At 44.3% G+C, this 16788-nt stretch overlaps 1 protein-coding gene across 4 annotated transcripts in view; it reads left to right on the top strand.

Annotated features, from left to right (window-relative positions):
- The window catches only part of PARD3B (par-3 family cell polarity regulator beta), a 944975-nt gene that overhangs the window by 894485 nt on the left and 33702 nt on the right, over positions 1-16788 (top strand). The window contains exon 23 of one of the 4 annotated variants that reach the window (XM_074364122.1): positions 8750-10723. The exons of the other annotated variants lie outside the window; for them this stretch is intronic. Within the exon in view, the coding sequence (XP_074220223.1) occupies positions 8750-8798 (49 nt within the window). The 3' untranslated portion in view covers positions 8799-10723. Of the gene's footprint in view, positions 1-8749; positions 10724-16788 lie in introns of those variants that run through there. 4 annotated transcript variants of the gene reach the window in all.

Raw genomic sequence — 16788 nt, 5'->3', positions numbered from 1 at the left:
GTTTTAGCCATAATTTCTTCAAATATGTTTTCAATCCCCTTTTCTCTTTCTTCACCTTCTGGGACCTCTATTATGCATAGATTAGCATGCTTTATATTATCCCATGGGTCTCTTACGTTGCTGTTTTTTTTTTAATTTGTCTTTCCGTCTGCTGTTCTGATTGAGTGATTTCCATTATTCTGTCTTCCAGATCACTTATTTGTTCTTCTGCATTACTTAGTTTGCTATTCATTGCTTTAACTCAGCTTTCATCTTGGAAAATGAGGTTTCTATTTTTACTTGGTTCCTCTTTATAGTTTCTAGTCCCTTGTTACAGTGATCTGCACTTCTATCAATAGCCTTTCTTAATTCCTTCAGTATTTTTATCTCCTTTTTGAACTCTAGATCTGGTAGACTTGAAAGATCTGTTTGTTTGTTTGTTTCTTTCAGGAGATTTATCATATTCTTCTAATTGGGAGTGGTTCCTCTGCTTCATTTTATTTGTATTTCTCTAACTATGAATTTAGGAGTAACAGTTATCTACTGTGGTCTTGAATGAGGGCTAATTTTTTTTTAATTTTTTAAATTGAGGTATAGTCAGTTTACAATGTTGTGTCAATTTGAAGGGCTGTTTTTATGTGGGAGTATCCCTGTGTAGCCTGTGTGCATCTTAATATTTTTGTTGTTAGGGCTGTTTTTAGTATAGATGCCTGCCACATCTTTCCTCCATATGTGCTGGCTGTTATCCCCTTGATAGGGGGTGTGATGGGTGTTGTGGTGACTGGAGCCTGCACTAGATGTTGAGTGGGGCTTCCTCTTTGCTCTGTGGTTGTCAGAGACCTACTGGGGGCAGGGTCTGCTCCCCAGTTGTTGGACTAGAAGCCCTCAGGTCACATTCTGAGCTGCTTTGTAAGGTAGGCAGGACTGGAGTGCTTCTGCTGGGAGAGGAGCTGCTGAGTATCCCTAGACAGGAGATGTCCACTGGGAAGTGCCCTTTGTGGTGTCACCTGTCTCTTGTTTTGTGGGCTCACAAAGTACACTGTTTTTGGCACTGCCCTCAGCCCCACCTCAGCCATGGGAATGCAGGTTGTCTGCCCCGGAGTCCTTCATGCACTGTGCTCCTAAAGCCACTGGGGCAGATCTGCTTAAGTCAGGCTCCAGGACCTGCCATAGTCCTACACCTGGATCTTCCATGGGAGGTATGGAGTCAGCTGAGACACCACCACCCCCCAGTCCCATCTCTGTGTGCAGCCACTCACTGCTAATGCTGGACCTGCCCCAGCCACACAAAAGTAGTCTGCTCAGATGACCCAAATGTGCTGACCTTACAAAGGCACTGGCTGTGTAAATCCACTAAAGCCACCTGGGACACACGGCTCAGATATCAGCCCAACTTCCTCTTGGGGGCAACCCACCAGCACTCATGTGGTCCCAGAGTTCTTAGAGACAGAGCCACATTGGCTGTGAGCATGCTGAGAAGGGGGCTGCTATGGTGGAGTCTCCCCCCATCCTTCGCACATTAACAATGGGGCTTTTTATGGTGGGCCCAGGCTCCGTTGCACTCACTTCTAGCTGTGGCTCCTATCACGCTTCAGCCCCTTCAGGCTGTCTCTGTGCAGTCAGCCCCAGTCTTCTCCTTATGTCTGTCCTTTGAAGCCCAAGTTTCAGCACCGAGCCCCTGCTCACACCAGCAGGTGCACGTCTCAGGCTGGGGAGTGCTGCAAGGCGGCACGGATCCTCTGTGCCAGACACTCCCTGTACTGCCTGCAGCCCAAACAGACTGCTGCACTCTCCTCCAAGCCTCTGAAGCTCCCTTTCTGTCCCAGCTGATCACTCCACTGATGAAGTTCCCAGGGTAAGGGAACTTCTCTTCTTTCAGAGCTCCCTAATCTTGGTTTTTTGTTTGTTTTGTTTTGTTTTTTTGCCTACCCAGTTACATGACCTTTCTTGCAGTTTTGATTATATAAGATCTTCTGCCAGAGTTCAGTAGGTTATTTTGTGAGAGTTGTTCCACATAGACGTATTTGTGGGAGAAGGTGAGTTCCATGTCCTTTTATTCCACCATCTTGATCCCAAGCTTTCTCATTATTTTTACATTGATTACATGTTAAAATAATATTTCAGATATACTGGGTTAAATAAAATTACTAAAGTTAGTTTGACCTATTCCATTTTACTTTTTAAAGTGGCTATTAGGAAACTATAAAGTATGTAGATGGCTTGCATTGTTTTCTGTTGGGCAGCACTGCTGTGGACCCTAAAACGCAGGCTCCATAAGCAGAGTGGTGGTAGCTCTGCTGAACCTCCCAGTTAAAGTCTGAAAGGTACATGTTCAACCTGAGTCTTCTTTTTGGAAAACACTTTTTTTCCCCTTAAATTGTACATAATACCAGGCACACCTGGATTTCTAGATAATTACACCCACAAGTGGCTACATGCAGACACAATTAGGTGCTTGCAACTTGTCTGAAGGCACAGGTGTCTAATTGCACCCACAAATGGCCATTTGGCAGGCACCACTTATTGTGCACACAGCTGATTATAGGCAGAAAATGGCAACAACCAAAAAGGAGGCCTGGGTAATGGAGGCATGAAAATAGGTTCTGTGTCACCCACAGCCTTGGTGTGATCACTCCTTCCTGGCTTAGACTTTTGATCACTCCTTCCTGGCTTAGACTTTCTGGGGAATGCCCACTTAGGTGTTTATGGAAAGCAGCATATTCAGAATGCACAGGCTGGGAGATGAAAATGCATATGCCCCATCTCACAAAGTAAATGCTGTCTTGAGCTTTTAAGTAAATTGGGACTAACGAAACCCACATTGTCAACCTGAGTAACCTTAAAGTGGATTCCGCTCTGCTGGGACCCGCTGTTTATAATGGCTAAAAATGATGGAGTGTGTGAGAATCCCTAGGGACACTTTGGTAAATAGTAGTGTTTAAAGGGTTAATTCAACCTAATGAATCACTTAGTGGGGATGGGAAGGCCGGAGTGGTAGCCTCGGAAGACACGGCAGGCAGGCATTTATTGAAATGCGGGGCAGTCGGAGGGGGAGGCCAGCCTTGAAGCCTCGAGCAGTTGTGCAGGTCAGCCTCCCCAGGCAGGGAGTAATTGATATCCCTAGCTCTCATAACAGCTGAAACAACAAAGCTGGACATGGAAACACGTTCACTTACGCCGATTTCAATGTCCAAAGGAAATGTGGGGAGACGCGGAGGCCCTGCCTCTTCAACTTTTAGGGCAAGTACGGGAACAGAGAGTCTTCTGGCTCTCTCCCCTCATATTTCAGGAAGGGCTTTGTACTAGATTGCAGTAGCTTTGTGGTCTCTTGCAGAAAGCAAGCCTACTCAGCACTACTGATGATAAGCATCAACCCTCAGACCACAGCAGATTTGGTGTTGGAGGAAATCCACACTATTTCTTCATCACCATAAAACAGAGAGACCAGGCATTGGTTTCTGAATTCTTAGAAGACCAAGGATGCCTTCAACAAAGTTAGGAAATCCAAACCATGGCAGCTTGATGCCGTGTTTCCAGGGCAGGCAGAAAAAGATTTTCTCCTAATGAAATTGCTTTCATAGTGGGTATTTATTTGCCATATAAGTAAGTCCATGATTTACCCACCTTGACAAATACTGTGTCTTGGATCATCACATCCTTTTGTGCCTGCTCTTTATTTATGATGATTGCCGCCTACTCTTGAATGGCAATGCTATTGTAATAAATCTCCATAAAAAGCCAGTTCTCAGTTCAAGTTACTGCAGGCTGAATATGAGGAAGATAGTCTAAAAACACACACTGATTTTCCTCTTTTAGAAATTCTGTGACAGGCTTGCTCAGAACTTCTTTCATTTCAACTGGACTGCAGCTCAGCCTAACGTCAACCTACCATAATTCTTTCATGTGGAAGGCTATTATTCTATTACAATTTTCTCTCTTGTTGCCTAATATCCAAAGAGGGTTGGTGAGAGATTATTGCAGAATTTTCTTCATCTTAGATATTTCATCCCATATGATTATTCTTTAAAGGCACAGTGGAAAATCTTCTGTTTCTGATTATTAACCTTCTTTTACATAGCCTTGAGATACACATGGAAATTTTTCATTTCTCTAGGAGTTTGTTGTAAAGATAATTTTATAAATTTTAAGTCAAATTTTTTTCTCTATTTGACTCATTGCCCCTTGTTTGCTGCTCAGTTATTGGAGACAATTTAGTGCCAGAAGGAGGGAGCTGTCATGGGGTGATAGTTTTCTGCTGTAAAATGGAATTTGCAAGTTTCCAGTCTGGGCCAGATGTCCTTGTACTTTCTTATTTTAAAAAAATTCTTATTATGAAAAAAAGTTTTCACCAGTTGTTAACTTTGCTACCCAATACCTGATGGAGACTTCTGGTTTCTAGTTCTGAAGGTAAGGAGCTTGGAAGTCACCACAGTGTCCTAGCAAGTAGAGAGGTAAACAGACTGAAAAATCAGCAACTTTTCTTGGATCCATAAGAGAGGTGAGGACACAGGGAAACTGCTGCCCAAAGGTTGGAGAGACAGGCAGGCAAATACAGGGAGTCACAGCTCCCAGCAGAGACTCAGGAGTGGAGTGGCTGCAGGAACCAGCACCAGGGTAGGAAAACCTGACCTGTAGTTGGGGAATTGTCGGAGGCTCGGTGGGGACCCGGTCATGGGCGGGGGCATCACATTTGGCCTCACCAAATCTGGTAAGTGACATTTACCTCCAGGAGCTCCACTGGATTCCCAGAGTCAGTATCAAAGAAAAATGCTCTCGTTTCCAGCAGGGGGAGGAGAAAAGGAACCATTTTGAAACACTCTGTTCTTAATAAGCCCTGCCCTCAGGAGAAGCTAGTTAACCAAACCTAACTGACCTGGCGGAAGGGAAATACCCAACTCCAGCTGGCTCCAGCCTTTCCTGTGGGAGGAGGGAAGTACCCAAGTCCAGGCCACTCCGGCCAGCTTGTCCCACCTACGGGGAAAGAAAGAAACTGAGAAAGAAGTGTGCGGCTCACAGCCCAGAGGCATCGACTCACTAAAAATCTGTGACCTAATCACAGGACTGTGGGCTGCTTTCCTTCCCCCATACACCTCACCACCACATCACTAAAGGCCTATTTGGAGCAGTTCCTTTTACCCACTATATCACTTCAGCTATCAAGAAGAAGCTGCAAGGCATACTAAAAGGCAAGATAGAAACAAAAACACAATTTGAAGAAAGCAAACATCAGAACCAGACCAGGCAGGGATGTTGGATTATCATACCAGGAACTTAAAATAATTATGATTCATATGCTAAGGGCTCTGAGGACAAAGTAGATGGCACACAAAAACAGATGGGAAATGTAACCAGGGAGATGGCCCTCCTACGAAAGAACCAAGTACATGGTGGCAGTTGTAACGCTCTGCCTTAGTCTATTTCAAATTTCTGGTAACAACCTGCAGTGTAATTTCTTGAGCCTCTCTTTCAAGAAGCTAAGAGCAGTAAGCTTCTATGCCAACACATCCACCTCTATCCTTTGGTCTCAAGAAGAAAACCTCCCGTTGGTGTATCTCAGAAGCTACATCCACAACCACAGTGGACCAGAAGACCTGCATTACTATCAGGTGCCCTGTGGGGTCTACGATGCTACCGTGAAAATCATAAGTCACTGGTCAAAAAGTAAATGTCTATTCTTATTAATTGTCTTCATCTCCTTATAAACCACAATTGTATTTGTGGTATAGATTTGGTTTTACGTTCAGTGTTTTCATGAAGAAAGCTACTTAATTGAAAAAGATTCACAGTCAGCACTGGAATGTATCAGATTGAGGTTTGGTGGTTGATGGTCACATTATCTGTATTTAATAACCCACTGCTCCAATGCTCTGAATAATAATACCACAGCCATCAGAAGCAAGTTATTCTCTTCTCCAAATTTTGACATATAAGAAATTCAGTAATTGCATTGGAAGCTTCTGGTATCTCATTGTGTTGGCACTGACTTTACATCAGGAAAACAAAAGCCACAGGGAGAAAGCAGATAAAGCCACTGAGGGCGAATTCTATTTTAGGTGAACACTCAGGTCCTGGGTTATTTGCATTGGTTTTCTGCTTTTCATGGATTTGGATTTTTAGACTTTCTCTACCATGAACCCCAGCCATGACCAATAGTGGGGAAATAAGCAGAACTGCTGGTCTTCATCAAATGAAAAATAGTTATAGGCTGCTTTTCTTTCCCCTTTTCCTGCTCCCATCTCTTTTCCCAGTTTCCCATTTATAGCCATGCTTTGCAAAGATCAGCAGACCTACTAGAAGTGCGATGAGCACGGGAGTGGACGCAGGAGACAGACAGCAACAGCCATCGGCTCATTAAGGACAGGGCCCTGTCTATCACCTGTGTCCTCCGCCCTACAGAGAACCGCACATAGGAGGCATTCGACGAAGTTTTTAGGCAGAAAAAGATGGAAGGAATTTGCATCTGAAGGGAAAATATTCCAGACATTTCACTGTGAAAGTGTCAGGAAGGACAGTTCTCTATTTTCAATCATTTTGAGTTTAAGTGGACATTCTGTTTGTGTTAAGTTTTGCGGGCTTTCAAATTGAGCTCTGAGAGGTCTTTCATTGAAAACAAATTATTTTTCAGTAAGTTGTATTTTTGTCACTAAAAAATATCTTCTGCTAACAGAAATGCATAAAGCAAAAGAATAATTGTGGAGATGACATAGCATGTTTTTCCAAGTTTCTGTTCTGAATAGTTTGTATATCTATCTTTCCAAAAAATTCTTCCCAAAAACTCAAACTTCTCATTTTTGTTACCCACCCAGACCTTGATTTTTTAAAATACATTCAGCAGTTTCTATAAAACATGAATGACTGGAGCTTTTCCAGACAAGTAAGGAATTTTTCAAGTGTAGGATTTTCTTTATGTCTTCTGTGGAGCACAGTTTAAGAGGTGGTTTCAAAAAAAAAGCAATTGAACGAAGTAAAATAGTCACCCATACCCTTGATTCTGATGGTGGTTCAGATGTATACACTTGTAAAACCTCATGGACACATTTCTCGTAGTTCTCGTAGGTAAATTAAGCCTCTGTAAGTTTGAGGAAGGAAAAGAGAGGTCCATTTTTACCTGGACTCCCAAGTCATGTAATGGTGGCTCAAGCTCTCCTGACTGCTGGTCCCTGGCAAACCCCAACTCTGAGACCCACCCCATGACGTCCTGGCTCATACTTACCACTCTGTCAAAAGCACAGGAGAAAACCCAGCCGCCTTGTGCTGCTCCTGAGAAACAAGTTTCCATTTTCTTTGCCAGTGGAATCATCTGCCTGCCATTCAAATCAACATCATGTAAAATCAGTATTCCATAGGACGAAAGATAATAATCTCACAGCAGTCAGGCTCTCCAGACCTCTTTTCCCAGTGCAGCTCCAGAGCCAGTCCCACCTCCAGTGGTTTATATGAACAGAGACAGAGATGAGCAACTGATAAATGCTGTCAGGCATGGGGACAATGGGATAGTCATCTTATCTTGCTTTTTCTTTACACTCTTGGGTCTCAACAGGCAGGAGTTTTCCTGGCGTGGTTTAGATTTATACAGCTAGTTGCTAAGTACCTGCATACGCTTATTGTCACCTATTAGACAACTGGTAGAGGACAGGAGTTGGGACTATTCACTTCCTCAGAAATAGAGGTAACACAGCCGCCATGCGTAGTTACGGAAATCAGTTCTAGGCACAGGCATCTAAGCCGAAAGGAAGTCTGTCAAGGGCCAGAACCCAACAGGCCCTCTCCCATACTCCACGCCTCTTCTCCTCCCCAGCCAGCACCCTTTTTTAATCACAGTTCAATGAGAGAAGTACTCTAGGCCTCTGCTTTTCACCTTCTCCACGCTGGAGATGTTGGGAACTGTGCCAGGCAGAGGCAACACGATCTACAATAAGCTTTTCTCTCCCTTGTTTGTTTGTTAGTTACTGAAGTGAATGGCCACCTGCCCTTTCCAAGTACGTTATCCTGTAGTAGTACTTGTGGTCATCCCGTTAGGTGCCCTCCTCCACACACAGCAGGTAAGCATTAGCAGTCTCCCTCTATATTATTCAGGCATTTTTCTATATCCAATACAGAACAAAAATCTACTGGCAAAAGTAACTGGAAAAAAGTCCAAGGGTAGGCTTCTCTTCAGGTGCAGCTGCCCAGGAACTCAGAGAATGCCATCAGGAGTTGGCTTCCTTCTCCCCATCTCTTAACCTCTGTGTCCCTCTGTGTTGGCTCTGTTCTTAGGCACACTCTTCCACCCTGGGGTAGAGACAGTTGCCCACAGCACCAGCTTATTTCCTGTATTCTTAGTCACTCCAGCAAAAGAGGGATTCTCATTCCATCATATCTAACAAAAAGTCCTAGAACTGTCTCGGGCTGCTGGGGTTGAGTTATGTACTTACCCATAAACAATCACTGTGTCCAGGGGGTGTAGTGTTCTAATGGCCCAGTCTGGGTCACATGCCACCTCTGGAGTCCTGGGTAGACTCACCCCACCTGAACCATGGGGACTGAGTGGGGACATGGAGTGATTCCCCAAAACTCAAAATACCATAACCAAGGAAAGACGGGATAGATGCTAGGCAGGAAAAATGGCAGCCTTCCATGGTCCCAACTCTGAAGAAAAGGGGAGAAGGAAAGAGAATCAAGGATGAAAGAGAAAAGTTGAAGTGCTTTTGCACACTCACAAATAGAAGAAGGAATGCTAAACTCCTAAAAAATTACCAGACCCGAACACCAAACTGTCTTCTACTTCTAGGTCTGATTGTCAACTGCTGCACAGACTTCAAGAATACGTCCCCAAATAAATCCAGTGTGTCATCCATGCAGATAATCCGATATAAAAGAAGAGACAAGGGAGATAGGGACATTATGAGTCTTTGATGGTCTTTTGACTGCTTCCCAAATTCCTTTGAGTTTGGATGCGTGCACATGTAACCTACAGCTGCCCACGCAACTGTTTTTGTCTCTAAGAACATAAGCGATCCCACATCCAAGTCTTCCAGCAAGTCTCCAAGAGGTGGCCTCAATGTGGATACACTAAGTGGCAACTTGACATCAAGAATATAACCAGGACTGCACAAAAAAGAACAACTGTTTCGAGAGAGTGTACATCTTAGTGCATTTTGTATAAATTTTTTATGAACATAGTCCATAAATTTTAGGAAAGTGGTGATAACTTGCCTCATTTCCATCTGGAGGAAGCAGATTTTTAGAGAAGAAAAAGGCCTCTGGACATATCTGAATATTTGGAAGACTGAGAAAAGCATGTAAGACATTACGGAATCAGGAATAAACAATAAAAAAGTTGGAGCAAAGAGAAAAACAGTAACAATTTAAAAATCCAACGTTTGTCAATCACTTACCACACCCAGGCACTGTGCTAAGTGCTCTACATTCTAACTTAACCCTCCTAACTATTCAGTGAGGCAGGTAACCATTACTATTCCAATGTTACAGATGAGAAAATTGAGGCTTAATATAGGATAAAGGATAAGAATGTTCCCAATGTCATATTCCATTAGTGGAAACCTGGCACCACTTTTGCTAACTCCCCAGCTGCTTCATCCCGTGATGCTCATAGCAGGGTCTGTACTGATGGTCAGGATGGCTTAGCTCAGAGTTGGCTGAGACCTGAACACAGACATCCCCAGAGGTAGAAGAAGGGATCGGGAGAGGCTCCAGCAGGAGGAGGTAAGACCATCAGAGGCAAACAAGTCCATCCTGTTTGGACAAAAATCCAAGATCCCAGCATGCAGAGAGGAGCACAGCCTGAGAGGGAGTCTTGTAAACAAAAGACCAAAGGCAAAGGCTCCGTTAGCATCAGGAATGTCTAGCCACAAATGAAGGTACACAGCCTTGGATGTTAAGGTTTCAGAGGTAGGACCTCATTCCTCGTAGGATTTTAACAGAGAGGGCAGAACCTCGGATAGTATTAATACTATCAGTATCTCGTAACTAAGTAGGGCTTTGTCAGTTACACAGGATTTTCCATACATCTCTAATTTGATCTCGCAACAACCCTACGAGCTCGGCATTATAATCCCCACTTTTAAGTGAAGAAAATGAACATGGAAATTTCTCACTCAAAGCCAGTGGCAGAGCTGGAACTAGAACCCAGGAGTTTCGGCTCCAAGCTCAAGTGGTTGTTTAGCTCAAGTGGTTGTTTACCATCGAGCAGCTGAGCCCACCATCACAACAGAAACTCACTTACCAGAGCCAGTGTCTGAGCTGGGAGCTTGGTCACTAGGCAACAAGCAAGATGCCAGTTGCTGGGGAAGAAAGGTATGAGGCTGAAACTCAAATAAGCATTTTTTTCCCTCAGTCGGCAAGTATAGGTCCCACTCAACTGAAAGAAAAGAGGACCCTTTTTCCCACACCAGGAATCTCCAAATAACATTCATTTAAGAAATACTGAATTGAGTTTCAACCATATGCCAGGCATTGGGAAGTCAAGGGTGAACTCAGCAATACCCCTTACCATTACAGAGTTCACACTTTATTGGGGGACAAATAAGAAAACAGGTAATTACATAGAGTGGTTAGTAACTCCATAGAGCCAGAACTTTTTCTATGCAAGCAACAAGTCTGCATTCAACATTTTCCGTGATCTTACGTAAATTTAAACTAATCATGACTTAATTTTCTATCATTACTGATACTGCTCAATAAGTTCCCAAGAAGGGCATCTGATTCAGAAATAGGGGGTCAGGAAGAAATGGTCTCTGGAACAGCTAAGTTTTGACACTTTAAAACAAGAACACTTTCTTGGCCTCTGAGCTTCTCTACCCAGTAGCCTGCAGTTTGTCACTGCCTTATTTAAAGGGTCACCATCTCTCACTGCCCCCTTCTCCCTGCTTGCCCACATCCAACTCTTCCTTCAAGATCCCCTTAACGACCCCCTCATCAGAACCCTCAGCTAGAGCAGTGTCCCATGGTCCTTACTCAGCCTTGAACGTGTGTGTCCTGTCTTGTCTTTCATCTCGTTCTTTCTCTCCCTGGATAGCTGGTGAGATCCTCGGGGACAGACTCTGGGGCTCGTACCTTTTCACAGGTGCTGGAGATCTGGGGGCTCGTTTAGCACTGTCACCAACCAAGGAGTACGATGGCCCCTGGGCTAGATGAACATCAGGAGTTTTGTCCGTCCAGACTGAGAACTACAGGGGAAAGATAAAAGGATTATTTTTCAAGGAGACATTTGGCTTCTAACAGCAATTCTGATTGCCTATCCCTGACAAATGAAACATCCCCCTGAAGCCACTTCTTTCTACCAGAAATAGCACCCAGAGAAGAACAAGTAGATTTAAATTTAAATATTTTGTCCTGTCTCGATTTTCCATGCTGTTATTTTTTCAAATGGTCATGATGAGGGTAATTAACAACTTAATTCATTTGTTCTTGTTGTTGATACTTCTTTTAACCTCAATTGAGTGTGTTCCATACTTACAAATGCCTATAAAACTGCTAAAACTCCAATGGGCATTTTTCAGCTTCTGGTTTTACCAAACCGTGTTTCAGTAAACCTCACTTAAATTAATCGACTAAGTAGAGAATTCCCCAATGGGATGTTAGGGACGGGTAAGTATGTTGTAAATAAAACAACTAAAGGGCTAGTTCACACCTCATCAAATGGCTTAACCACCTGATAACAGTTAACTACATACATTGCTCATAAAATGCATGAGGCAAGGAGGTAAATCAGAGTCCCGTTTTTCTGAAGTGGGACACACCTACCCTTTTGCCAAGGCCTGGGATGAAACCTGCACAGTATCACCTCATTGGCCAGGAAAATATCCACACAGTGCCTCTCAATGAGGAGTGCAAATTCTAGTCCAGAAATCCCATTAGGCGAAGCAAGTTTCCCTTCATAATCGCAACCTTTGAGATAGAAGAGTAATATCAGATCTTGGATTCTTTTTACCCCAACTTCCCTCCAATAACGCTTTCACCCATATCACTGCATTTACTCTTGTGAGAAGAAAAGCACATATTACTTTACAGATGGAGAAACCAAGGCACAGATAAGTGAAGGCGGCCAGCCAGGGTCACCCTTGCAGAGGTCAGGCTGAAATGCAGCAGCGTGACCTGAGGTCAGTTTGGACTGCAGCCTGTGTGGTTTCCTGGAAGGGCCATGAAACTGGAATCCCCGATGACTCATTGGGGGCCACCTATTCATTTTACAGAATTGAAGATAAGGCCTGGGAAAGTAACACGACTTGTCTGAACCCCTGGCGAGTGACCCAGTCTTTGTAGTTCCTGACTGGGTCCCTCCTCCATACCACAGTTCTCTCAGGCACAGAGGTACTGATGGAGAATTTGTTTTAAAGAGTGAAAGGTAGACCAGGTACGGTGGTATAAATCTTGGTCTACTTCCCAGGGCACTGTCACTCTTCCAAGTGGGGAATTTGGATCACACACACCTGTCAGTGGAGGATGCAGATTGAAGGCCATGATGCAGAAATCCTGAGGGTGAGAGCTGTTCCCATGGGGCAGGGGCCTAAATAACTCTAGGGGCAGGGGGGCTGTCAAGGAGAGAGGCAGGAAGGAGCACAGCCTAAGGAGAGCGAAGCCCCTGCCTCCAGGGTACGGCGCTGCCCACTGACTGCAGCCTTGAAGGAAGGCAAGATCCCACTTTAAAGAAAAACAGGAAAGCTGAGTTTTTATGTGAAAGCCCTTAATGTACAAATGCCAGCAACTAGTTGAAAAAATTCTGTAAATACCACAAGTCTGTATACATATATGAAGATAATTATTCATTCGTTCGTTCGTTCATTCATCCCGTGGACCTACAAGCTGCTACCTCTGTCGGAGGACTTCCCACAGTGACACATACTAATGTGGAGTGGTTCCCATAGGCCCCCAGCACTCAGTCTCGAAGTTTGCATTTGTTTGCGGGTTTGTTTACTTACTCCTTCAAGGTCTTAGGTCAATTACCTTAAACTCCATATAGAAGATCCAGCTTTATTTCTTTTAAAGATGATTGTAACTTCAAATTCAACACGTATTGAGGACCTCAGTGTGACTGGTCTTTTTGTTCTTTTTTTTTTTTCTAATTGCAGTATAGTCAGTTTACAATGTTGTATTGATTTCTCGTGTTCTTTCTTGTTTAGTTTCCATCACAGCCCTGCAAGGGGAGGAAAGGCAGTCACAATATCCCCGTTTCACACATGAGGTCATACGCTTTACATATGAGGTCACTGAGGCTCAGAGGAAGTTCAGTCACTTGGATCGTATCCCTGCAAGGTGCCTTGTTTAGATCAAGCCCCTGAGCCTCCACTCTCCCCACTGCGTAGATGCATCCTGCAATCCCTCAGCACCGAAAACCCTGAGAGCAGCCCGCCCCCTAACAGACAAACGAGAACTAGTTCCAGAACAGGGTGGCAGGTTTGGAAGCTCGAAGTCCACAGAAGCACAGAGAGGGCCTAGAATCCCATCTCTCCTGACATTTAAAAACGAGCTGGCATGGAGCAAATGGTAAATAACATTTTATTTGGTAATGGTTCTTTAGTTTTAAATCACCTCAGCCTTTACTTTTAATTAATTTCCTTAAATTAGATGACTCATACTTGTAAATATTTGCTTTTCTACGATCAGTTTTGTTTAAATTATTAAAGCTTCAGCTTCGTGACTGATTTTAAGAATGGAGGTTGCCACTGTGCTGGTAACAGCACGCATGTGGTAAAATGGGGTGGTTTCATACTGACACATGTGCCAGCCCCAAATACGGCCAAGAGCAAGGCAGCAGAGAAGGTGAATTTATGGTTTTCTTCAGATTGTTCGAGGAATAAATCAGTAACTCAGGGAGTTAGAGAACAAATGTAAGATGAAATAATATGTGAAGGAGCTCACTCACAACAAAAGCTTGTCTTGCTCTCTTTTTTTAAAAGCACCCATCAATGGCTCTGAATCCACATATTATTTTGCTAAAGGGAGTAGAGGTGGAGGTCTGAGAGGGGGGTTGTGAAAAGGCTGAGGACAGTAACTGTACAAGAACATTGGAGACCCAAAAAAAAAGTGTTGATGATAGTGGAGTAATTTCACAGCCCCAGTCAGTATGGGCTATTATAAGCCTTGATTTGCTGGCTGCTCCATGTCCCCAGCATCAAAGGCAAGGATGGAACCCGAAAAAACTGGGCTGACAGTCAGGCTGTGTTACAGCAGAAAGAGAAATGACAAAGGATGCTCTAATTTCAGTGAAAGGGGGATGTGAAAGTAAAAGGTCTGTAATGACATTAATAACCAGTCTTTACCAGCCGCGAAACGATCAGCCAGAGGATGAACAGACCAGGGCAGGACGGGGTGGGGGGCTCAGAGCTAGTCATCGGCACCTAACACTCTCTTAATAACTTTTGTTATTTTTCAAAAACCATTTTGACAATACAGTTCAGTAACCTTTGTGCTGTAAATCCATTTCATCTGCAAAGATGAAAGCTGAGTAGAACAGGGTATTACACAGATTCTGTCACGCTGCTGCTGTCTCCCAAGTGCTCTGCCAAATAAGGAGCTGGATTCTGGGTGAGAGGACTGAGTGGAGCCAACAGCTGAGCCTCGCATGCACCCAGCAGGCCCAGCCTGGGCTTCGGAACCTGCTTAGCACAGACAGGAGGTGAAGGCCCAGGACTGCCCTCCACGCTTCGGTGGAAAGAATCACGAGGTGCCTCAATCTCACATCAGGATGGATCCAGAGAGGCCAAAAGTGCTTCCATCTATTCTCTGGTGGGAACTGGAGAAGGAACCGGCTCACTGCCTTGGGGCTGGCTGGGCAGCAGGGAGACTGTGAGAATATAAATCTCCAAAATACACCTGAGCAGGACTGTAGCTGCATCAGTTAACAAACACCAAACTCACCGCAAGTGGAGCTCTGGGGCCAGGCTGTACCTCCTTCGACGTGTCTGCTCCAGTGGAGGCTGGGACCGAGAAGCTCATGTCACCGATGAGACAAGGATGAGCAAAGTCCTTTTCACAGGAAACCAGCCTGGAGATGAAATCAAGTCAGTATTTGGAGGTGCTGAGGTCAAATCCTTCCTACCCAAAAGTGAACCCGCATGCCTCAGTTACACTTCAGGCCCTGGTCCACTTGTCCTTTAACTGCCTTACAGATTAGACATTAGAACTAACATGCTCATTTCTTAAGGCAGAAATTTATGTTTCTGCCAGAGGTTTATGAAATATGATCTATAAACCTCATTTAGTCTTATAAATTGGGGAGAAAAGATCACCTGATTTTTTTTTCAAAAAAGATTTTTGGCAGATCTCATATTCAGGCACAAGCAAAAAAAAAAAAAAAAAAAAAAACTCTACCAGTTAAATGGTCAGGATTTAAATTTAAGATGATCACATCCCCAAAGATGTAAATGCTGACACAGTCCCCAAAAGAACAGTGAACTCGCCCGTCTTTACAAACTGTGCCATGTTTTCATTCAAGGGGAAGTGCAACGTGCTCGAATTGTTTCAAAGTTTGGTGGCAACTGGCTTGAAGGTGACAAAATTCAATGTCCTTCAGATGCACATGCCCCTGTTTCTATGCTGTTGACTGCCCACAGCTTTACCTGCCTGCTGCTAGCCCTAAAATACTGTTTTTAGTCCAGTTGAAAAGGAACTTGAGCCTAGAGTAAGGCCAGAGAATGAGGACAGACAGCCAAGAATACTGAAGACAGTGTTTTCTAGAACCCTGGGGTGACTGGAGTGGGGACGCCAGAGAGGAGTCTGGATTTCTGGCATAGCCAACTGTACAGGTTATGTCATTCTCCCAAAGGACCACTGGAGGAGCAGCAGACTTGGGGAGAGGACATTACTTAATTTTGTACCTGTAGGTTTGAGGTGCCTGTGCAACCATCCCACAGCTAATTCACCTCAGTCCCCTGCCCCAGATCCCCCAGAACAAGTCACTCTCCTTAATCTGTCCCAGACTGAACTGCTCCTCACTCATCCACTGTTCAGGAGCCAGCGTCAGAAGAATGCCTCTGATTCCTTTCCCCCGCAGCCACTAGGCACCTTGTGAGCAGGTGAGAAGCAAGAGGGGTCAGAGGGTGTACGGTCTAGCTCAGTGGTCAAGCATGTGGCCTCTCGGTCAGTCCGCCTGGGCTTGAATCTACTGCTACTTCCTGTGTGACCTTGGTCAAATTACTTAATCTCTCTGTTCTTCAGTTTCTTACCTGCAAATGAAGGATAACACTAGTACCTACCTTGTGGTGCTGTAATGAGAAATAAACATGTTGAAATGGAGAAAATGCTTTGGGTGGCACCTGGCCTGCTGTGAGCTCTCAGGAAGGAGCCATCGTGCTTGGCAGGCTTTGAACCTCTGCCATTCTAAATCGAGCTTTCAAAGTTTGTTCCAGACTTCATCAAGGAGAGTAGTAGAACTCTTCCCAGCACTTCTATTTCTGCTTCTGAGTCTGAGAGTCAGAGAACTGCAGTGGCAGGAGTCTCTCAGTGAAATCGTGGCATGGAGGCTCCTCCCGATATACACACATGAAGGTGGAAGTATTTAAGACTCCTTCATGGAGGTCCTTGCCCCTAGTGAAGAGGAAGTCTGATGATCTAAGACCGTAGGTAGTTTACATCAAAATCTTCCTATTCCCAGGCTTCAGAGATTAACAGCAGAGGCACTGTGGCGGGTAAAGACGTGGCAGCAATATGAATAACTGAGTATCTTTGGCTATTTCAAAAACTGTATGTATTACTGTGAATATAACATAAATTGATCAGGGAAAAGCAGCTCTCATGAAGAGCATGTTTTCCCTAGAATGTCCTGTATCCAAGCAGTAACCTTGGACAAGAAACTGCATAGCGTTTCTC

The sequence above is a fragment of the Camelus bactrianus genome, chromosome 5 (genome assembly GCF_048773025.1).
Source record: "Camelus bactrianus isolate YW-2024 breed Bactrian camel chromosome 5, ASM4877302v1, whole genome shotgun sequence".
NCBI classification, from domain to species: Eukaryota; Metazoa; Chordata; class Mammalia; order Artiodactyla; family Camelidae; genus Camelus; species Camelus bactrianus.
Note: the sequence above shows the minus strand (reverse complement) of the source record. Positions and strands in the feature narration are given on the sequence as shown.